At 39.2% G+C, this 23,677-nt stretch overlaps 1 protein-coding gene across 2 annotated transcripts in view; it reads right to left on the bottom strand.

The window, feature by feature from the left end:
- SH3D19 (SH3 domain containing 19) overlaps positions 1 to 23,677 on the bottom strand; it is a 63,806-nt gene that overhangs the window by 12,667 nt on the left and 27,462 nt on the right. Inside the window, exons 3-11 of one of the 2 annotated variants that reach the window (XM_031066763.1) lie at positions 23,485 to 23,525; positions 22,549 to 22,591; positions 21,168 to 21,315; positions 20,736 to 20,937; positions 19,202 to 20,197; positions 8,327 to 8,434; positions 4,829 to 4,941; positions 2,613 to 2,671; positions 317 to 581 (exon numbers count right to left, since the gene is read on the bottom strand). In XM_031066763.1, coding sequence (XP_030922623.1) covers positions 317 to 581; positions 2,613 to 2,671; positions 4,829 to 4,941; positions 8,327 to 8,434; positions 19,202 to 20,197; positions 20,736 to 20,937; positions 21,168 to 21,315; positions 22,549 to 22,591; positions 23,485 to 23,500 — 1,950 coding nt within the window. In that variant the 5' untranslated portion in view covers positions 23,501 to 23,525. The remainder of the gene's footprint in view (positions 1 to 316; positions 582 to 2,612; positions 2,672 to 4,828; positions 4,942 to 8,326; positions 8,435 to 19,201; positions 20,198 to 20,735; positions 20,938 to 21,167; positions 21,316 to 22,548; positions 22,592 to 23,484; positions 23,526 to 23,677) is intronic. The other variant, XM_031066768.1, reaches the window with a different exon arrangement.

Below are 23,677 nucleotides of genomic sequence, written 5' to 3'. Positions count from 1 at the left end.
GAACCGGTGACTGGAAAAAGAACCCCCAAGCTCCAAGAGCTATGCATTAAAGATAATATAATTACATATATACACAAAAATACACTGCACGGGTCTATACTTTACATGTATTCATTGCTTTCTCCAGTATTGCCTTACAGGGCTTATCACTATTTATCTACTAGCAATTTCTAGGGAAGATTATGCTGATAGATGCACTTTGAAAGCCACATAATACTAACCTACTTTAGCAGGTTTAACTACCTTTTTTTCTACTGTTTTAACCAGCACTGTTTTATAAAAACAATGTACTCAGACAGAATATCTCAACTCTCACCATGTATTTATTGTAGAGAGGATGACCTGGTTTAGGTCTAGGAGGTAATGCTGGATCTGGATTTTTAAAGACTGCACTTTTTGCTCTCTTGGGTCCCAACCTGAACTTGTTGTTTTTTTTATCAGAAGCGATGTCCGAACTAGATCGAGAAAGAACATCCTTCTGGGAGGAGGTCTTGGCTGCAGAGAATTTTGGTGGAGGTGGCCTTCCAGGAACACTTTTAGGTGGGGGAGGTCGAGCAGGTATAATTTTTCCATCCACAGGCCTAAAAATTGTGCAAACCATCAGAGAAATATACATATTAATAAGCCTGCCACTTCATCCTAGATACAGAGTGTGCAGTAAGGAAACAAGATTTGTGATGACCTGGGCTGTACAGTTTGTAGTGTCTGAAGCTTTCCAGGAATACATGAACTCTTCAGATACTGACTGGCACCAGATGATCAAGCCCTGAGACAGATCCTTTGCCTATGTATTTCCAAGTCTGCTCACCAACAGCCTGCCAGCTTTCTGGGGAGCCCACTAAATAAGCAGGATTTGTTTCAGCAATCCACTTCCAGAAAGAGCTTTCTTTGTAGCTGCTGCAGGATGACGTTCTGCTATTGGAGAGCTTTTGTGAAAGCTGGTCTTCAGGAATCAACCTAGCTCATTCCTTGGGATGTCACTAACCTAAAGTGACTCTGATGAAACTCATGACATACCACACCACTTTGCACACTGCCATCAATAGCAGAATTTCCCATTTTTTATGCAACAGATGTCTACCACAGAAAGAAAACACTGGTGAAAATATTCAAGTTCTCTGGCACTGATAGAGGTCCCACAGTCCTATTAGCAGACAAGCAGTTTAGAAACCAAAATCAGAGACTAGCAAGTGACAGTAGTAATATTTACTAGCAATTAATATTACTAGTAATATTTCAAAATTACAGTATCATTTGATTGTTATTGGGAGATCTTTAACCAGATACTGCAAGTTTCTGCAACAACTGGTTTTTTGTTTCAGATAATGTAATTCAGCATAATTATTTGCTCATGTACAATCCTCATGGGTCTGCAAAAATTATCAACCCCAACAAGTGTGCATTGGTGGATCTTTGAAGTATCATTCTAATACATTTTGTGAGTGTCACCCATCACTTGAGAAGATACTAGTGCTCTACTAATGCTCCTGGTAAGAGTTCTCTGTTACTATTTGAGTATGGAACAATTTTTAAATGTCAAAAAAATTTTCCACTTCTCTTCATCATCCATCTCTCCCTTTTCCTGGCCTCATCTTAAACTAAGCATTTTTAATATTGACAAAAGGGGACATTCCAAGTTAAACTACTTTAAATCTGTAAACAGACCAACTCACACATTTTTAAAGCAACTAACTAAACAAGAAGACCCTAACAAGCAATCAGTGAACTATTTTACTGCTTACTTAAAATAAATTAAAAATCCATTTGAGTAGAAGAGTGAAAGGACAAAATATTTACTGCAGTCCCAGAGATCCTCATAAGAATCAGGAATGTTATGCTAAACTGAATGTGGGGAAGGAATAAGCCAGTAAATGAGGTGTTTCCTTGTGGCACATCCATGTTCTTTCCTGTTAATTAATCCTTATTATTTCTGATAGACTCATTTCAATAACAGAAAGATTCTCTTGTCCTAACACAACAGAGCAAACTCTTGTGTTTAAACTCACAGATTTAGAATGCAAACACTGAGATACCCACAGTGGGCTGGCTAGTCAATGCCAGATCTCCATCCACTGTGTCTCTGGCATTGATGAACATGAATTAAAGGTTGGTCCAGCAACTTTTGCCCTTGGAGACATAATTCTTTTTGGTTCACAAGAATAAAAACCCCCAAGGTTATAACTGATCCTGCACCTGCATTTTAGGTCCAAAGTGTATAGAGTAGCCAGTGCTTCTGGGAAGCTGCTGGTCCAGCATCTGCCCTTTTCAGTGTGGCATCATCTGCCACCTCCATTCCTTCACCCAAATCCTGCCACAAGTGCAAGTGCTGTGGGTGAAAAGGTTAAAGATTCAGAAAGGAATGACTGTCAGCAGCCACTGTACATTAGCTGAAAAGTCAAACAGCTGCTCTCCTATAATCTCCCTGCTCATACCATACTGTACAAACAAGTATTAAACAGCTACCAACTTGGTCCTGCCTATTTATTAGTGAGCAGAGTGCCCAGCCAAGACTATTGAGCTATGGATGGAGTCAGTAGTGTCTACACTGAGACTAACTATGCAAATTAATTTAGAAACAGCACTTTTAAAGGCTTTTGGAGAACCACACTCACCTTGGGGGTAGTAGAGGTTCTAGCTGAGGCACTCCAGCTTGTTCTGAGTGATCCAACTCCTACAACCATTCAAAAGAAAAAAGACATTTCTTTAAGCCTAAGGAAAATAAAAGATCCTGTTTCAATTATATAATTCTCATATTAAATTATATCCTATGGACACGAAAAACAAGAGTTTGTGGAGGTCTGGGAGTAAAGTAGTAAGAATTATGGTGTGATTCTGCAATTTTGAAGTGTTGTTGAACATGGAGGAAAATATGGAGGGCAAATAACCTGATTTACCACCTCAAACACAGCTTCAATTGTGCATTAAGTATGACCCAGCCCCTCCTTTCCTACTACATGGCAGTAAGGACTTAAGAGCCAATTCCAGGAGAGTCATACAACTGTACAATTACACTGCCCACAGGGATTTGCATTATCAACTTGGATTTAACTTTGACACATGGAACACTTTGAACAGGCTTAAAGCAGAAAACATGACATTATGCAACTCACACAGGACAGCGTCTCTTGCAAACAACATTAGCTCCCATTAAAGAAGGCATCAAAATATGTTTGCTAGAGATCTAACAGACAAATCCCAGTGAATCTTGCTTTGGCAGATTAAGGGATCACTCCTCCCAGCTGCCCATGCTGCCCTGCCAGAGATTACCCCCATAGAGCAGTCAGAGAGGAGGACATGTGCCACGTTCTGAAAGGCTTGGACCACAGTGATAGATTAACAAGCGACCATCCTTACTGCCTCCTGCTGTTCGTTTTCATCCCAGTGCCAGAGAGTTCTGCCAGCTCCGGGGAACAAGCACAGCTGCTTCTGGAACAGCATCATAAATCAGAGTGCTGAATCTGGGTTCAAAAGAACTCTTTCTGAACCAGTACTTCTAGACAGGTCTGAACAGTCTTGTTTACTTAATTAGCTGCTTGAATATGCCTGAAACTCATAAACAATTTCTGTAATTTTTCTCATCTAGAAAACACCCAGATATATTTTGTGATAAAATCTGAGCCTTGATTGAGTTCCCAAATTTCATGTTCTAATGAAATGACCCTATTAGAAAGAAAACAACCCACCACTTTCAGATGAGGATGTTATCTTCATATCAAAAATTTTCCTCTTCTGTGTGAAAAGGAAGAAATCTGTGCCAACTGCTGCTTATGGGCAACAATTTTTGCTGTTGCCGTTTAATCACTTCCACTGACAATACTAGTTTTAGAAGCACAGCTTTTACCTTTCCAAACATAGAATTTCAATGTTCCAGTGGATTCAGTACAATCTTTTTTTAAAAGCTGAAGCTTACACATGTCTGTCACAATAACCTGGATGACCGTAAACTTTTGGAGTTCCACTGCATAAAATGTCATTTAATGTCTTGTTTCATAAATTATTTTTTGAGCATTATTCAGAAAAGTTGGAACCTCTCTGAACAGCCTTTTCAATTACAACATTTTAATATCCTTTATCTTAGTAGCAGAGGTAGCTACAAAGGCATTTGTTGGCAGCATCCATCTAGTAAGGGCTCTTAATTTGATTTGATCTTCTACTGCCTGTGGCTTTCACAAGATTCTCTGCCATTCTTGTCATCAGAAAACTCAATATTTGTAAATTTTACTGTCATTTTCTAGTTAAATTCCATTTTGAAATCTGTGTCAAATGTCATTTAGCTACAATGCCAGCCATTACTATGTACATGACCCAGAGCAAGGAGCAGAGCCTTACTTCCCATAATAGGTGGTTCTACTCAGCAGAAAGAGATGAAAAAAAGCAAGCTTCATTCTTCTACAGAAAAGTTTCCTCTGCCTGCAAATTTGTACAGACACCAAGAGAAATTGTGTGCAAGAAGGTAGAAATTTACATTTCTAAAGCACAATACTGGCAACGTTTCACCATGTAAATCCCACTGGACTTTGAGCCACTTTGCAATGCTTTTGACACTCACTTGCAGAATCATGATTTCAGACGATGAATACATAAAATTGAAGATAGATGTGATCAAAACTTAGTAAAATCACCAGAGTCTTTTTCAAAAACTGACAGCAGTCTAAATTACCTAATTAATTAGAGAACAGAATTAAAAGAAAAAAGCCTTATATTTTTGAGTAGTTGTTTTCATCTTCTGGTCCTTCAAACAACTTACTTTACAAATGCTTGAGGATCACAAGAGATATTTTAACCAAAGCAGACCATGCTGTAATACAGGAAAACAGTTCTAACTCACCCCTTTTTTCACTGGGTCACCACTGCTGGGTTTTCCCACTGTGATATTGGATGTGTTCCCAATAGGCTTTTCAGCAGGAAGTGGAGGAGGGCTATGTGGGTTGTCATTTAAAGCTGTAAAAAAACAAACAAAAAATCCCAAATGAAAATCTAATTAATACCCTATTCATGTGGATCAACAATAGATAAAGGAATCCACTTTTGTTTGGGACATTTGTTGTGTGAATGCAACTTCCTTCCTCAAAGCTGGAGCAGCTAAAGGGAAGAACCACTTAAAGAGCAGTGAAGGGAAAAGGGACATGAGGGGAACATCCTAACTCTGAGACTGAATTCAGGAGTACTTCCCATCCTGTATAATGGATCTTCACTTTAATCTAAGGACACCAGCAATAATTTCAGAGTTTCAGCTGCAATATTTGGTGATATAATATTAGATGAGTAGAAGAGTTTCTACCCCTTGGAATGTCAGATTCATTACTGGATACCCTGAAATGCCATCACCACATTTCTAAACTGGCTCACTTTTTTTTTCAGCTGTCAGCTCCTGGAATATCCTTCAGGCTGGAAAACAGCTGAGGGTTATTTCAAGCAACCTTGAAAGATCAGGAGACTTGAATGGAAGAATCTCCAGAAAGGTAAAGGCAGGAAAATAAATTATTGCCTGCCACAAAATTCAAGATGACAGAAAACAGAGATGGAAGTTGCCAGGTAGTCTTTAAGGAGAAAAGCAAGTTTAGACATGGAAGAGGAAACACTACAGATCTTACTAGGGAAGAGTGATGATGTCCTCATGCTCAATAAAGAATAGAAAACCCTTCTAAATATATGACATTTGCTTTCAATGTCTCGGGCATTGAAACCTGGGAAGTACTTGGACAGGTTTTACCAGCATATTTACCAAATATTTTGTTTTTATATATTGGAACCATGTCATCTATTTTACAATCTGTTTGTATAACAAGAAAACTAATTTCATACTACAGACAGAACTACAGACACTTAAGCTCTTCTGACTTCCAGCTGAACTTGGAGTTACATAAAAATATGTGTAGACAGCCTGGACATTAATAGACTAATGACAAAAAAAAAAGGAGAAGAGATGCTATCAAAACAAAACAGTTGCTCATTTCATGAAAATTACTCTCAACAAAGAAACAATACATAGAGAGGAGCGGTTGTTTATTTTCAACACCTTTGTGGCATTACTATTACATAAAACACTGCTGTGATGCTTAAAAATGGGTCAGTTCAGTTCAATGGATCAGTTCAATCCTTAGGAGAAGCTCACAGTTACTGTGTTGGCAGTGACCAGGCATGGGGAAAAAAAGTTCATCACTTTTCTAAGGTACTGCAATGGATGAAAAGTAAAACCAATACCTGGCAGTTATTCCAAAAGAAATCTTCTCTTATCATGCCTTACTGATACAAAAAGCATGAGACATTTATTTACCAATTCAAATCTTGTTATATACACAGATGGCCTAATTTCCTCTCCCTTACTCTTTTTAAGGTCAGAATTAAAGGAACTAGAGGAACAACAAAAAAAAAAATCCACAAGAACTCAAAGTCAGGTGTTATTTTCAGTGATTTCTAAGTGTAATAACTGAAGTGGAATTTTAATGTTTCCCTTCTAACCACATCTCAACAAAAATGCTAGTCTTAATTGAAAACTTCACTGGAGTTAAAATTCTTAAACAGTTCTGTCTCCTTTTTGGTAGTGCTGGGTGGGCTGTTTTTTAGGAGGTTTAAAAAATTTGTGTTATTTTGTTTTGTTTGTTTATTGGGGCTTTTCAGTTTTTCCTTGTTCCTGACAGAATTTATCTTCTCAATAAAAAAGATGGCAAAAGACTCCCCTGTACTGAGATTATGTGGCCCCTTAACAATGTAAACCCTACTACATCAATTTTTACTTTGGCCCAGTTGTACTGTTCTCCTCTTTTAACTTTTAACAGGTTACATTTCTGCAGCAGCTCTTATTTGACAAAAGGCTACTCTGCTTTCTTGGAATATGCTTCTGTTCCTCCCTATCCCATTAATCTTCCAACCACTGGTTCCCATAAGGCAGGCAGTCCTTCACAACCTCCTGCTGTTTGTAGCTAAGTACAGGACCGGCAGCCCTTTGTGGAAATTTCAATTACCACTAGAGAGCAGCAAGAGCCCAGTTATCTACAAGTTCAAAAGGGTATCCATCTTGAAAAAAAAAAAAAAAGGAAAAAGAAAGGAATGTCAGGTAGTTGGCTGGTTTTTTGTTAAATTTTAGTTTTAATTGTAATTAAAATTTCCTTTATAGAGAAGAATTATGTCATAGTTTCTTTACAGTAGTTCATAAACATATTCTTCCAATTGAAAAAAACTTTTTAATCAGGTATTAACAGAAAGACTTTTCCTCACAGCTTTATCTCCAGTCTTCTCTGCATTTTTAATAATTTCCACTGCATTTCTTACACATGCAGGGGAAAAGAAAATTGAGTATTTTAACAGTGGGTTGGTGATGGGGGGAGATGGGAAATAATGAGTGAAACTACTATGAGAAATACCACCTGGCCATACAGTTACCACAAGTTGACTGTACACCTACTAAATGTGGCAAAACATGATTTTGAGACATGAGTTTAAGAGCTATCTTTTGACATTTTTCCCTAAGCTCTGAGGATCAAAGACAAGGCCAAACAGAATTCTGCAAGTACACGCTCCAGCATACAAAGACCAACACAAAGACCTTGTGGCTCATTGATAAAATTCCACTCTGAGACACTGTCAGTGTCATTTGTGAAGCTGTAAAGGATTAGAGGTGGCAGGCTTTAGGAATAGAGTAACTCTCAGAAAACTACAGTGAGGACCCTGACGTAAAATTGAACACAAAGTTTTTGCATCCCAGTTCTCATATGCCTTTTTTTATTCCTTTAAACTGCTACCTAAACATTCTTGCTTGAATGGCAACAGATTTCAAAACTAGCAAGGATCAAAGGAACTTTTTGATTTAAATGATGAAAACTATGCTAAACATCCCAACCAAGTTGTATTTGAAGGAAAGTTTAACGCACCAATGTTTTTCTTTGGACAAGGAAGCTTGGGAGCAGCACTAACCTCAGCTAAGGTCAGCACCAAAGTCACTTAGGCCAAAGGTTCAGCTCCAGAATATGGTTTAGCAGACAAAACAAGCTTGCTTCTGCTGCAAGGGTCTCCTCCAAGTCTTCCTTTCCAGCCTGTAGATCTGCCCCTTACATACAGTTTCACCTCTGATATGCATTAGCTCCATCAGGTTTGAGAGACATCAAGCTCAAAGGAGGGAGCCCAGTGAGGCAGCAGGGAGAGTGGAACACGACACTCATCTACCTCTGCCTGCCACCACAGCCTTCAGGCTGGCTCCTCTCACTTGTCAAACCATGACAAGGGATTCCTCTGGCAGCTGGTATTAGCTACTAAACAGCAAATCACTTAAGCCCCAGTTGAAATGGTTTTCTAACACATTTCTCAGACATTTGGGAGAAGAACTTACATTTCCCAGGTTTAGCTGGGATTCGGATTACGGTGGGTTTCCGAGCCAAAGCTGGCTGAGCCGTCTGTTCCTTGGCAGGTTCACTTTTGGTAAGGAACTGAAACGGATCTAAAAGGAGAAAAAAAACCCAACATCTTTAACACGTATTTGTTGAACACAATTCTTACCAAATACTGCTTTCATTATTAAGGGTATTTATATTTCACACTCAATACAGTAATAAAAATAGACAGATCAGGCTGATGCAACTAGCACACCCAGCTCTTTGTAAGTAGCAGCTCTTCTTTGTACATCTGCTTTCATAGCTGACTTAACATAAACATGCTCCAGACACCTTCTGGAATTATATGAGCCACTGAACAAGTGGAACTGCATTGCTTAGTAAAAGGGACCTGAAATCAGAATGGCTTTAGGGAAATGTTTACAAAGCACTTGATCTAATGCACTGACTGAGATGTGAAAACATTCACTGAAAAGTTTTAATCAATACAATCTCGTCAAAGCTAAACCATCAGCACTGCAGCAGATAAAATACCTACTGAAACATACAAAACATCCTTGCTGTAGAACAACTAATTCTTCTGGAGATTCTGCATAATTTTGTTGGTTATAAACCAGTTCCCATGGAGGGAACTGGTTCACACCAAGGAGAGCTGTGCCTGAGCTCTGTCCCTGCCTATATCACTCATTCCTCTACCAGCCTGCCCAAGCATTCCACTGGTAAGACAGAAGCAATGTTTCCCATGCTTCATTACTTTAAACACTGGTCTCTCATTAACAGGCATGGGAACATAGGTGCATGGAGAAGGCAGCTCTAAAAATACTAGTACATAAATAAAGACCAAATTAATGTGTTCTTTCTCAAGTACAACTTCATGTCAAAGAGCAATACTTCTTTCTTCTTAACAACTGCTACTTCTTTGTCTGACATTATCAAATTCTGCAGTAAAATGGCAATGCTTAACGGTATCATAAAAGTGTAGAGTAGAAACTGGAGAAGGACTCTAGGTGATAAATCTGACACACGTTCATAGCCACAACAACCGAGCCTGATCTCTTCTGCTGGCCTTTTCACATGTGTAGCTCAATGAGATGTTATTTATGTAGTGTCATAGTCCAAGAGAAGAAATATGCAGGGCATCTCTTTGGATTCCTCATGACTTTAATAAAAGCATACCCTTTCCCAAAACTACTGCCATACTTCCTGATAAAGTTGGAAAAATCTGTGTTTGATAAAATTTTATCTTCAACACTTAGAAAAAAATGTTATGTCATATGAAGTCATGATTTCTTATGGACAATTTTGAACAATCCAATCCAATCCGAGCAAGACACTACGTATCTGTGCCTGGCAATTCACGTAAGATTTAAGAAAGTCCAGAATTGCAATATTTATTTAAGAACAACCTCATGCCCTCCCACATGCACACCACTCAGTGGCCACAGCTCCCCCTTGCCAGTGCATCTGCCATCAGCGCCCTCTGGCAGTGCCCCCAGCTCCTGCTGCCAGCATGCAGCTGTCACCACAGTGGGGACAACATGCCACAGGGCCCGTGCATGCTCACCCTGCTCAGATGTCCACCTCCCACCAGCCCCTTGCTTAAGGCTTTCTTCACAGGCAGATCTACCCCATACGGCTGTGCTGTGTGGATTTGTGCCACGGCCTCTCTTAAAGCCAACCTGCCTACAGGTTCCCCAGAAACCCACCCGGCTGCCTTCAGATTTCATTTTAATCAGGAATCAAGCAAATCAATTCCTTCTGTCAGGATGCTGGTACAAAAGCTGGGAGTGTACACTTCAGGTACAAAGGATCATGGCAGGTCAGCAATTTGTCTACAGATAAAGGTATACAGGCTACAGTTAAAAATAAATTCTGTTACCATCTAGACAAAAGATGGCTCCATCACATTGTGCCCAAAGCTTTCCACTGCATCTGGAAATTAGGTACGGGCAACCCACAATCCTTTAGAATGCAAGGGTGAAACAACATTTTGTTCAAGTTATGGATTAGCACATGAGGGTAGAGGGTTTAGGTCTCTTCAGTGAAAACTGCATCACAGCAAGAGTTTTTGTAGAGGACTTGAAAACACAGACCACAAGTGGGGTAGGAGCATTCTGGAAGTACAGTCATTACAAGGAATCAAAATCCCATCACTGGAGCAAGCCTGCAATATTCTTTTACTATTTTAAATCTCCATCTGCTAGCTACAATGCTAACACTTGAATTGCATTAAAAAATCCTGAAGATTTATCAAACCTTAATTTTCGTGCTGGTGTTTAGAGTAACTTTAAGTGCAGCTGAAAAAAACCCCAAAGCCTGAAACTGGGCTTTGTTCTCTTTCAGTTATCTGGCAACTCTACATCAGACTTGAGGAGCGACCCTGGGGAGGCAGCAAGGCCTCAAAGCTGCATTTGCCTAACGGGAAGCTGGAGACACAGGATGAGCAGAGGAAAGGTGAGCAGGGCTAAGTCATGGGCTCCTTGACACAGCATGACCATAAGGAACACTCTGGCACACACAGCACCTCTCAGGGTAAGGTTCTGCAAAGGTGAAGGAAGTTCTGCATGAAAAATGAGGAAACAATTTTCCAAAGCCTCCATCTTATGAAAATATAGACACTGAGAGACCAAGTGGAAATGCTCCAAATATTTCAAACAATCAAAGTTCTGTAAATTTAAAGAAGATTTAAAATTGAAAAAAATTGCTGTTTGTCAGCTGTTAATCACTGCTATGCATAGAAACACTTTTCTTGACCATTCAGCAGTTGGCAGAGGTCTCTACATCAATACATCTGACAATTTTTAAGTCTGAGAAAAGCAATTTCTAAGGCTGAGAAAACCATTTGATGAACGTTAGTTTTCCACTCATTATCTTATGTTCAATTATACTGTTGTCACCTCATAATTAGTTTAAAACTCATTACCTTGTTTGTGTTATTCCATTCCCCAGTGCTGGGCTTGCAGCAGATACTGGCTGAGAAAATGACTGTGCTGCTTTGTGCAATGGGACTGACAACATATCAAATTTTTACGTTGTTTAACAACAATTGGGCATCATTTGAGCATAATTCATGGAGGTGTGAAAACAGAATTGTTAATGTACTCATTTAAAGCTTCTCAGCTCAAGGAAATTAATCTGCAAGTAATTTTTCATAAGTCATATCAACAGACTTCTATTGATTTTTTTATTAAAGTTTTACAACAGTGCTTAAAATCTGTGGCTTCCTTAGTCTCATTTTTCTAGAGCTTCTGTTTCAAAGGGTTATGTGATAACATGTATTACTGTGCTTGTTGGAAGGAAAGACAAATGCAAGCTGTGTATTCTAATAAACCATACATAATCTCCTTTATTTTAATTTTGGAGAAACAACCTTTTACCTCCCATTCACATACACCACCCTTGTTTAAAATTAAAAATGAGGTTACAGAAGAAGTAGTAGGTTTTGCCCATGCAAGAAGGATAGATGGGTATCTTCCTGAAATATTTACTGATAGTCTTTAAGTGAGAGGTAGTAAGATGGGAATAGATACCTCAGTAGCAATAAGGGGAATCTCCAAACAAATAGTAAGCAGAAGGCTAAAAGCCCAGATAGTACAATCGGTTGCGAAGATGCTCAGTCCTGCAAGAAGGACTCAGTACACATGAGAACAATGGAGTATGAAGGTGTGGATGCTGATATTACACTTGCCAGTACAGAAGTATGCAACTGTGTCCACTTTCAAGGTTTAATTTAAAAACCTAAATCAGCTGTTAAAGGCAAAACTCCCACATTCCCTTCACACAGAGCAGCATTGTCACCAGAGTCTTCCAGGAACAGAGAACAGGAACGGACCTCATCAACAACTGGTTTTATTAAAACCAAGCCCCCTGAAAGCACTCTGGTGTTTATGGAAGCATAATCAACCCATACTTGGGGGAAGATTCTCAACAACAGGCCCCTCCTAGTAATACAGCCAGAGAGTCAATGGAAACCTGACAGGTAACATCTCAAAAAATGGGGCTCATGCTCGAGAAACACTGTGAAATGCCAAAAGTCTGATGTTCACTCAGACATTTTAAATCTCAACCCATTTACAACAACAGAGAGATGTATTAGACAGGTATGGAATCTACATTCCAGCATCAGTGATTTTACCAATCTGCTTTCCACAGTATTTTTCATCAAGAAAATTAACAGTTCACTGTTTTCAGAAATGGATTTCTGACACAGAGAGAATAATATGGACTACACCACCTTTCACAAAATATGCAATTTGCAGCTCCCTCTGCACGGAACATTGTCATGATGGGCCATGACTGCAACTTTTAAGAGACTGGAAAATTAAAAAAAGAAAAAAAGAGAAAAAAGAGAGAGAGACAATGGGATGCATGTTCTTTCAGCATCTGATCTGTGCACAAACTGAAAGTAAGCTCAGGTGACACTCAGGCTTCTTGGTATTCTCTCAACGCTAGGATAGGAGACTAGACCAGCTCACTCAAATAACAGGAATGCAGTATCATTTGGGAGGAGACTTAGTATGCTTCAGATTTAAAACTGGAGGAGGGGCAAGCAAATCTGCTTTGCAGAAAGAGCCTAGCCATCAGTGTGACAAAACTGTACAAACTATATAGTTTTGTATTCTCTGTAAAGTATATAGTTTTGTATTCTCTGTATAGAAAAAATTTGCCAAGACATGCCACAGAAAATTGACTTAAATGTACTTGCTGAAAATGCAGGCTGTCCTTAACTGAGCACTGAAATCTCATCCATGTAGTAAGAAAGCTGGAGAGCAGATAAAATCTACCACTAGAATAGCAAAACTTCTTGGACTTCTGTAACGTTTAATGGCACTAAAAGCATTCATGGGGTAGAAAATGACACACACATATACTACTTGTACCTATAGAGAGATAGAGATGGACCTTTTCTGAGCTTTTTCTCTCTGGAAGTGAGAGGAGGAATGCCCATACTTTACACCTGTGTGTATCTAAAAGTGTAACCATTTGGTTCATTGTTCATCTGTACTACTAAAGGTGATGGAGATTACACTGCCTTTGGCACAAAACTACTGTGCATACCAGCGCGAGCTATTATGGGAGAGTTGGGAGGCTACCTCTCTCTCACAGATCTAGTTTGCTAGTTGATGTAAGACTAGGATAGTTCAGATTGCAAGAGCCTTCAGGAGGTCTCTGATCAAACCTCCTGCCCGGAACAGGCCAGCTGTGAGGGCATGTTGCTAGAAATTGGTTGTGTAATCTGATCTGACTTCAAAAATTAGACACCGGGAGGTATTTGGACATACAATGGGTGCCCAAGAAAATATACCCCCAAATTGCCCTGAAGATTAAAAAACACAGCCTTGTCCATTCTTGCCAGGTGAATTAATGATTTTCTATTGCCAAGAGACTGAAGTGCCCCAAAACAGGCAAGCTGGAAATTTCCAAAGCAGGCAGAAAGCAGTCAGACATACAAAATATTTTTTCTAATTGAAAATGTGAAGGATAAGGTAATTTATAATGTTGTTTAAAATATCTATCTACTCTCTTGCAAGAACCTCACATGCTTTCAGCAAAAAAAGGAGCTTTTAAAAAAACATTTTCTTTTAAATATGCATTTTGTTGTTCTTTGACAAACTTTGTGAACAAAGGATATCTGCATTTTAAATATTATAAAATAAACAGATTTAATTATCAGAGAAGACAGATCTTATTAAGAACATTATTACTTGTGTGTTACTTCACAATATCTATAGACCTGGAACTCAAACCAAATTAATTTGCATTTGACAACCTAAAGGGCTACTCATCTATTACGTAGCTATGATTTAAAAACCTTATTTGTTTCCTGAGCCTAGATATAAGGCCCTCTCCTGTGCCAAATTTCAATGTCCTTGAAGGCTCCAATTTATATCCACTAAGCAAGCATGTGTAGTGACTGAAGAGTTAATGGATGCTTCTTATCACTTTTCCTGGAGACTGTCAACCTTGCAGCACAACCAACAGGACACAGCATAGCCCCCAGTCTCCAACAGCAGCATGTCCTCAGGTAAAACTGTTTTTACAGGGTTTTATGCCAAAGAGCAGATTAAAATGGATGAGACAGCTCATTCTTTTCTGGGGTGATAATTTGTCAGTAAGTAAAAAAGGAGACAGGTGTCTTGAAAATAACCACAATAAGAGTCATCAGAAACACTTCTGAACCTTAAGAAAAGCTGCATTATTTTGATGATATGTCTGGACTAATCTACCAGTTAGAAGTATTTCCTTTTTTTTTTTTCTTTTTTTTTTTCCATCCTGAGGAAGCAATTAAAATCAAGCAGCTGGGCAATATCCCCACAGCAGAGAAATCTGGAGTTACTCAAGCAGCAGTTTTTCTGAATTGCCTATATTGTCACACAAGTGCCACCATTCATGCCACAAGAAGCAACAATACATATAAATGAAAAATAAATATTGCTTTAGTTGGATATTTCTTCTCAGCAGAGACAGAAATTAACCTTTATACTGTGATAAAGTAGTTAGACAGACAGACAGATAGGACAATTAAGAAATGCAGTAGTCTCACTACCATTGGACCTGAATGTAATGAAGATATCAAAATGAGAGCTGTCTCCTGCTGGCAAGGTAAGGCACTAACTGAACTACTTTTCAAAGCATCTGGTTTAAAATGAGTTCTGCTATGTCAGGCACAGAGCAATCAGCGAATTATATGCTGTTCCAGAGAGAAGGGAGAACAGAGAAGAGCTCCCCACATGTGAAAAGGAATAAAAACATTGCAGCAATGTCACCTCCAAGTTTTAATTTAAATGTGTGCTCTAAATGCACCATAACCTGATCTTCTTTGTCCAAAACATTCTCCTAACTTTCAGCAAGCAGGTCCACTGCATGCCTTGACATAGCAACTAATACAAGTTAGAGGTGAAGCTGTGAAATTTACACAGTTAAACTTGCACTAGGAGTTAATTTCCAAGCCTTGTAAAAATGCGTGAGAATTGAGCCCACCTGATAGATTACCAAAACTTTTAACCACCAGGAACTGCATAAGTTCCTGTTATCAGCCATAAAAGAAATGCAGAAGTAACCCAGATGATCCAAAATACCACAACTATCATCAAAGCATTAGAACCGAAAGACCGAAAGGTGTAGAGTCCCAAACAGATGCCTTCACATTCTAAATGACTGACTTAAATAGAAGTAATTTCATTAGGATACAAATGGCTTTGAACATTAGCCTTTGAGTTCAAAAGTATGGCACTTAAAACTGTTTTGGGTGATGACAAAGTAGTTCTACAGATTTGTCATTCCTGACTTCTCCCTCCTAGCACTTCCCTTGGGCCAGCATCATGAGTCGGTTGCAAGATTCTGTCACAATTCCCCTCTGAATTTCGAAGCTTCCAAAGCTCCCACAGACTTCAAGTCTGAGTGGATGCTGAAAGCTTTAAAAGAAATCTCAGTATCCAGAATCTCTATTTGCACCAGAATGATTCCTCTCTTCATACAGGTTGGACAAGGATAAAACTATTGATGTTCAGATAAGGGTAAACTCACTCAAGTAACAGCCGTGCTGCTGGAGATGCTGTCAAACACTGACAAAACTCACAGGACTGCTTGAGGTAAACTTGTAGTTTTGGTAGCTGAACTACCAGTTAAACACTGACATTTAGACAGGTGAAACCAGAGTGGTTTGCTGCCAACATGTTGATCTTAGCAGACAAACAGTATTCAAATATCTTTCACTTACTGTGGCGGTGGTAGCCTTCTCTTAGAAGAAGCTGATGTCTCACATCAGTCAACTAAACTGCTGTGAAGACTCTGAACTTTGTTTTGCCTGTTTCACCTTTTCATTCATATGCTCACTTCAACTTCGGCCTTCTGCACCCTCCTCATCATCACTGAACACTTCCTCCTTTCACAGCAGGAGCCAGCAGCAGCAGGGGTTGATCCCTGCAGTTCTGTTTACATTGGCCTAATGCAGCTGTGCTGTTCCAGACAAAATGAAGCTCTGGTAACACTTCAATATGCAATGTAATGCTGCTCTCTGACAAACAAGATGTTGGTGCTTGGCTTCCAATGCCACTGCATAAAAGCTGCCTTCCTTTCCTAGGGTTGCCATAACAACAAGCAGAGCAGTGTCATTTTGCTAAGTAATGACAATGACAAATATCTAAGAAATGCAAAGGTCTGGGGAACTGGGAGCAAGATTAGAGCTTCTCTTCCTGCCTTCACAAAACATTTTACCATGGATTCATCTTGCAAATCCCTAAGCTGTTCCTATGGGAACATGAGAAATAGCTAGTGTTAGTGCCCTGTGTTGCCTCATTTTCAGAGAGCCAGTGCTGTTCTTGCAGATGCTCTATCAGGACACTGCAGAGTATTAGTTATCCAGGGTACAGGATATGATCTTGAGCTCAAAAATGCCAGCAAAAATCTGGAATCAGTCCTAATTTTGCAGTGTAATAAAGTCGTAATGCTGCCATACCTTTTTCTCTTCAGTAGACAAGAAGGGATTGCAACGCATATGACATTTTATTGAATGAATGGGTGGGTGACTTAAGAAGTCAGGAAACTATTCTACGAATAATTGCTTTGTTAACCACGAGGATGGAAAGCATTTTCTTCTTAATTAAATGAAGAATAACACCTAGGACACCAACCAGAAAGAGTAAGAACAACACTCTTATCACTTCATCATGAAAGCTGTTTTTCTCAGGTGATTTTCCTTTGTGATCACTCAACCTCTGATTTAATGGAGGAATTAATGTTTTATATTTTTTCTAGGTTGTGGGCAAGTCTATGTTTTAATGTACATAGCTCAAACATGATTTTCCTTTTTATACACTTTCAAAATGTAAATATTCTCTTTTCTTGCCTACTACTTAGATACATTTTCCTTCTATTTGCTACCTCTATTAATAAAAAAAAAAAAGACTGAAACTACAAAAGTTTTACCCTAAATGGCACTTCGTCTAAAACCATCCACGTATACAGGGTCTATTCCATGACTCCAGTCTCCAGACACAAGGATCGTGCCTCTGTTCCCACCCAGACACCATCAGGCATACACTTCCTTGACATAAGTACAAAACACTTCTCCAGTCACCCTGTACTGCTGCCTCCTTTCAGTTTTGGTGACATTTTTGCTATGCTCCTGGAATCTGTCAGCCCAAGAAAAAATGGACTTGTATCAATGTTGAAATAATCACCTCTCCTGCAGGATCTTTTGCTGCCTCATTTTCATTGCTTACATAAGCTTTCCTGAGAACTGTTTGTCTGTACATACCGATCTTAGCAATTTAAAACTTTAGGGGAACTTTCTACATCTGCCTTGGGGCTTTTATGACAATACAGAGGAGAAACAATAACAAATTGGAACTTCATCTGTCAATATAATTCATGAACTGTGAAGAAATTGCATTTGTTAATAATCATTAATATTGATTTACCATGACAACCACACAGCATCTACACCTCTCTTTTGTGAAAGTTAAGATGGTAACTGATGTGTGGTGGGCTAACCCTGGCTGGATGTCAGGTGCCCCCCAGAGCTACTCTATCACTCCACTTCTCCAATGAACAGGGAGAGAATATGTAACAAAATGCTTTTGGATCAAGATAAGAGCAGGGAGAGATCACTCACCAGCTGCCATCATGGCAAAACAGATTTGACTTGGGGAAACATTACTTCACTTTATTATCAGTCAAATCAGAGAAGGGTAATGAGAAATCAATTCAAATCTTAGCAACACCTACTCCCACCCCTCCCTTCTTTCCAGTCTCAGCTCCGCTTGCAATTTTCTCACCTCCTCCCTGAAGCAGCACAGGGGGATGAAAACAGGGGCTGTGGTCAGTTCATCACGCATTGTCTCTGCCACTCCTACCTCTTCAGGGGAGGACTTCAACACTCTTCCCCTACTTCAGCATGGGATCCCTCCCACACTGTCAGACATGGGAGAAGCTTCTGGCAGCTTCTCAGAAAAGCCACTCTGTAGCCCCCCAGTATCAAACTCTGGCCACACAAACCTAATAGATAAGGCTAACAAAAAAAAATTGAAAGTCACAGCCACTTCCTTAAATGAGCCTTTTGTATGACACACCCTCTGCTTTAAAACAGAGCTCTCCCTGGATTGCAATGGGGCTGGTGAACTAAACCAGACATATTGAATATTAAGAGGGCAAAACCTATTGCTGTAAAATGTGATGACAGTCCAACACCCACTTGCGTCTTAAACTACCTAAAAACAGCACTAAAAAAATTGACCCCAAGTGTCTAATAGTATCAAACAAGGTTTATGAACAGAATGTAGTTATAGTAATTGATCTGTCCACATGAATTAATTATTTTCATTTATTAAAAAAACCCTGAAGCTGAAACTGTGTTCCAAGAATGCTGCCACATGACAAGACAAAACAGAAACATAGGACAGAGAAAATAAGTAGGCATTGGTGAGATGGACAGACCACCCCAGAATGTTTGATCATGAGTGCTCCTATATGCCACAAACACTGCTCCTTCTTCAGATGACCAGGTTTCCACTACAGACCTTGAGGCACTCACATAAATCGGTCACATTAGCTGGCGAGAGACGCACTGTCCCGAGTTCCCCAGAGAGAACTGCTACACATTCTGGAGGTGACATCTAGCACATAAGATCAAGCCTTTTATCATTATTTTAGTAATCACATCATATATCCAGCAGACAAGTTCTGAGATTTATATAGCCTTGAAACCTCCAAAGTCTTAAAATCCATGTAATTTCATAGTGATCTTGGTATAACAGAAAACCAAAAGTTTCTTACGCGTACGTAAACCCCAACAAGACAGGTAGATGTAACTCACAGAGGATACACCAGCAAAGAATAACGATAGTGACAGTTTAAAAAAATTTTCTTCTTACCTGCTGCTGCTTCAGAACTGATGCTATCTTTAACTACACAGGCTGGACTTAGGGGCAAAACATCATCATCAAAACTGATCAGATCTCCTTCCACATCTAGTTTATTTTGCAAAGCAGGTGCTGAGGAGTTGGCTGCAGGGGACAATTCCCCCAGAGACTTTAAAACCTTGTCTTGGGCAGATACAGAAGGCCGTGGGGGAGCAGCAACTGGTTTTAGTGAGGCCAATGAAAGGGCAGGATTTTCTGAATAACATGACTTTTTAGGCACAAGAGGCCTTGGAGCAGGAACAGGAAATCTCTTTTGTCCATCACTGTTTTCTGCAACTGATCCACTCCTTGCATCAAGAAAATCACTACTGCTACTTTTAACAAGGCTGGCTTTTGGCTTCTTTGGCAGTTCAGGTTTGGTTAAAACACTGCTCCCAACTAATTCAGGCTGAGGCTGCAATTCCTTGGAAGGTGTTGATTTGCTTTCAGTCCATGCATCCCACTCTTCTGAAACTCTGCCTACCCCTGGCTTTGGAGCAATCACTGGCTTCTTAGTGGAAACAGATCTTGGAACAAATGAACGAGGGGCAATTTCTGGCTTTTTTGATAATCCTGAGGTATCATTAGTGCCTTGGGATTCAAAAACTTTGATCCTTGAAACAATACTATTTTGGCTCCTTTCTGTACTCATGCTGTCCATCACCAAGTGATTGTCTAGTAAGCTGTCTTCATCCAGAAGAGGTGACTGCTGAACTGGAGGTTGCTGCTGTTTTGCATTAGACTGGTTCACTTCTTCGCTGTCTATCTTACTTTCAGTACTTTTGACCACAGGTCTGAGATTGCTTCTTGATCTTGGCTTTGGCACAGGACATATCACAGCACTGGGATTTTCTTGGCACCTCTGACCTTCAGGATTTTCAAAAACTATTAAAGGATTCGCATTTTCTGCAGGCAACTTACTCAGAAGAGTTGCAGAAGGCCTAGGAGGTTTAAGAGGACTCTGCCCTGCTAACAGAAAATAAAAGGTTTTACTTATCTGTTCCAGAACATTTTATTTGTGATTTTTTCCATTCATCCTAAAAAGATTAACGGAAAAATACACAAACTTTAGGAATAAGCTGAAGATTGCTGAAATGCATGGTATCTACAAGTTGAGTTCAAAAACTCCTGTTAACTTGCAGCACTGAGAAGCATTCAAACAAAATCCAGACCAAAGAAGAGTACAGTAGCTTCCCCAACTTGGTTAGCACACTTTTCAGTCTAAATTTATAAAGTGCTGCTATTTTGATAAGATATCTGAGCTCCTATGGCCCCAGAGTTCTGGCTGTAATTTCGGTTGAAGTGAACAAAACTTTCAAGATTTAATGATACTCTGAATGCAATAGTAGCTTTTCAGAAGAAAAGATTTTTACAGAAATTTACAGTAGTAATAATTCACAGAAATTTAACTGTTATTCATATTAAATGTTGCACAGATCAACAATAAAGCACATCTTCAGAAGAGAGAGTAAGGTTTTCATCACAGAGAAATCCAAAACAGCCTCACCTCGACAGCCTGCAGATTCCCAGTGTGTAGGCACACTAGTTTTTACATTACTTCCTGGCAAATGGCTGATTAGTTCCTCTGGAAAGTCAGTTTGTGTTGCAGAAGTAGTGGTATGTCTAGGAGCAGCAGCATTATTGTTATTTGTTGTATTGACTTGCACTTGATTGATTTCTTTTATCACCTGCTCGTACGATGGCGGAAGCTACAAAATAGAGAGATAAATATTAGGGTACATCCAGATAGGATACTTAAAAAAAAAATTGGCATATGAATTAAAAAATACTAAATTAACATATACAGAGGAAAAGAACACTGTCATAGTCTTCTATTCAATGTGATGAAAGTCTGAGCAAGCAAAAATTGTTCTTGTCTAACCTAATGAGCTTTTTACCTTTGTAAATCAAACAATGCCTCACATAAATTCAGGCTCACCTCAGCTGGAAGATGCTCATTTCTCCTCCACTGAGCATGAGATGAAGCAGAAGGGAAACCTAATCCTTGAGGAGTGACAGGACTTGCACCTGGAAACCAGGAGGATGGCCGGAGGGGGTCAGCAGCAACTATTGTAATTTCAGGACGCCTGGAAATGAAGGCAAAGGGGAATAATTACCTAAAGCATTTACAAATAGTTCTTTTGAAGTATAACAGCCCAAGGTTTTCCCAGAATGGGAAATAAAAAATAACTCAGTTTTTTTTTATTTACCTAAAGGTGTTTTTCCATGATTTCAAAGCAACTTACCTGACCTTTCTAACAAACACTTAGGCTTCCATTCAAAACCCCTAATTAAATGCCTTAGCCAAAAAGTAGGTTTATTGGCTTCAGTGAAATAATTTAAATGCTTACAGTATTTAAACACAAGTGTAACTCAATTAGATGGCAGAAGTCTTAGTCTTCATGGGATAATGAGAACTAATCATGTGTTTGTCCTCAGCCAGCTACAATCTGAAAACAGCAGGGTAGTTAAAACTGCTTATTGGCTGGATACCTAAAAACTTGTGTATCCTCAGACCCCGAGGGAAGCCTTCCGGGGTGCTGAAGTGGGGCAGAGCAAGCCTCACAAGGCCTTTGGGACAGGGCCTATCTGCTTCCATCACCCAGTACAACAGAGACTTCCATGAGAGTGAAGGACCCACAGGTAGCACCCCTGGTTTATCACTGTAGCTGCTCTTTCAGAGCATCAGCTGCAGGGGTGGCCCATGCTCCCAGGCCATGGTCCCTGCAGCACCACTGATCCATCCAGAATCTCACAAAACTTCCACTTTGAAAAGGGACTTTTGTGAGTAGATAAAGCATCTGCTTACAGAAGCTTCTGTCTGCTGACAGAAATAAAGCTGGAGAAGCATAACTTCTAAAACTATTTTTAAAACAATTTTAAAAAAGAAGGGTACAGTTCCTTCACATCTAAAATAATGGCAGACTCAGTTCACCAGCCATCCAGGTTGGTGACCTCCTTTCTCAATACCCTTTGAGAAACTGAAAGGAGGCTTGAAAGTGTGCTTATTTTTGTTGTGAAGTGATCCTGTACATAGATGTCAGGAAAATAAAACAGCTCTGCAGAGGTTTGATGGTTGGTTGCAACCTCCTTTTGAGGACACATACAAAAGTTGATGAGAGAATTCCTCAAACTCTTAACCTATCATGCTTAAAAATCAAAGTATTTGTATTTTTTTTCCAAGTCTACTCTAAACATACTAAGGATAGAGACAATGAAAAAAATAAACTAGAGGAGAAAGCCGTAAAAAGTAATACTGTGACACAATTTAACAAGTTTTACAGTAACACCTAATTGCAATATAAATAAGAGCATCATACCTTCTATCCCTCTGTTGATCACTATGGCTAGAGGTCCGAGAAGCTATTTAAAGAAAAGAAACAAAAGTTTTGAAGAGGTTAAAATATACTGTCACAGCAATATGAGAATAATAGCAGAGCCCTTACCAATCCACTATCAATGAAATAGTGCAGAACACAGAGCATCTGATCCTAAATCCCAGCTTTTAAAACTGGCCAAGGTTAAAAAAATATTTGTATTAAATATGAGAAGTTTTTAAAATAGTCAGAGTGGAGTTTCATAATCATTTAAAGTCTCTCTATGTCCAAGTTACCACCAAGAGACATGGTCCTTTCCCGTCTTCTTCATTTCCACACCTTCCTATATTCTGCATTGTGGGGAACCAAGAGCTGAAATTTCCTTTCCTTTCATTAAAATGATACATGGATTAAACAAAAGGAAGTGTTAAACATAGCAGGCTTTTCCTTTTGATGCATAATTTCTGAGATGTGCTCTTCAATCTTATTTAACGCCTCTTTCTGTTTGTTTTATAGAAGGGAAAGGTACTAAGGCACAGAACCTAAAAAGATATTTCACTCTCCTTCATGTAAAAAGACAATATTAAATGTTCCCAGCTAGATATTTGCTGAAGTTTAAATCACTTGTGGATTAAGAGTCAGAAACTTTTTTTTTTCCAAACCATGTGTTTTAAGCTACATAAAATAAGCAAATCCTGACCTCTTAATTTTTCTGGTTTTGCCATATTTACATTCAAATATTTTTTTCAATGGCCACATTGCATTTTCATTTGGATTTCTTTAGAGAGAAAAACACATTATCCAAGGGAAAAATTTTTTGCAGAGCAAGTGCAATTTAAGGAAGTGGTAGGATCTTATTGTGCAACATCACAGCATCATTAGCCAAAATCAGCAAAGCATACTTGATTGGAGAGCTGCAGAGTGTTGTGTCAGACATACCTCTTCGACAGGGCATTTTGGATGTGCACTATTCATGAGTGCTAGAGGAAAAAAAGAAGGGGTTACAGAAGACAAAGAGGAGGTAAAGAAGAACAAACCAAGGCTTCAGAGTGCCAGAAGCCATGATCAAATGGGTTAGTCATGCAAGGATAGTGCATGTGCCAGTGTTGCAAGGGGATAACTGTAATGTCTA

The sequence above is a fragment of the Geospiza fortis genome, unplaced genomic scaffold (assembly GCF_000277835.1).
Source record: "Geospiza fortis unplaced genomic scaffold, GeoFor_1.0 scaffold40, whole genome shotgun sequence".
In the NCBI taxonomy this organism is placed as follows: domain Eukaryota; kingdom Metazoa; phylum Chordata; class Aves; order Passeriformes; family Thraupidae; genus Geospiza; species Geospiza fortis.
The sequence above is the reverse complement of the archived record's forward strand: the minus strand, read 5'-3'. Positions and strand labels throughout refer to the sequence as shown.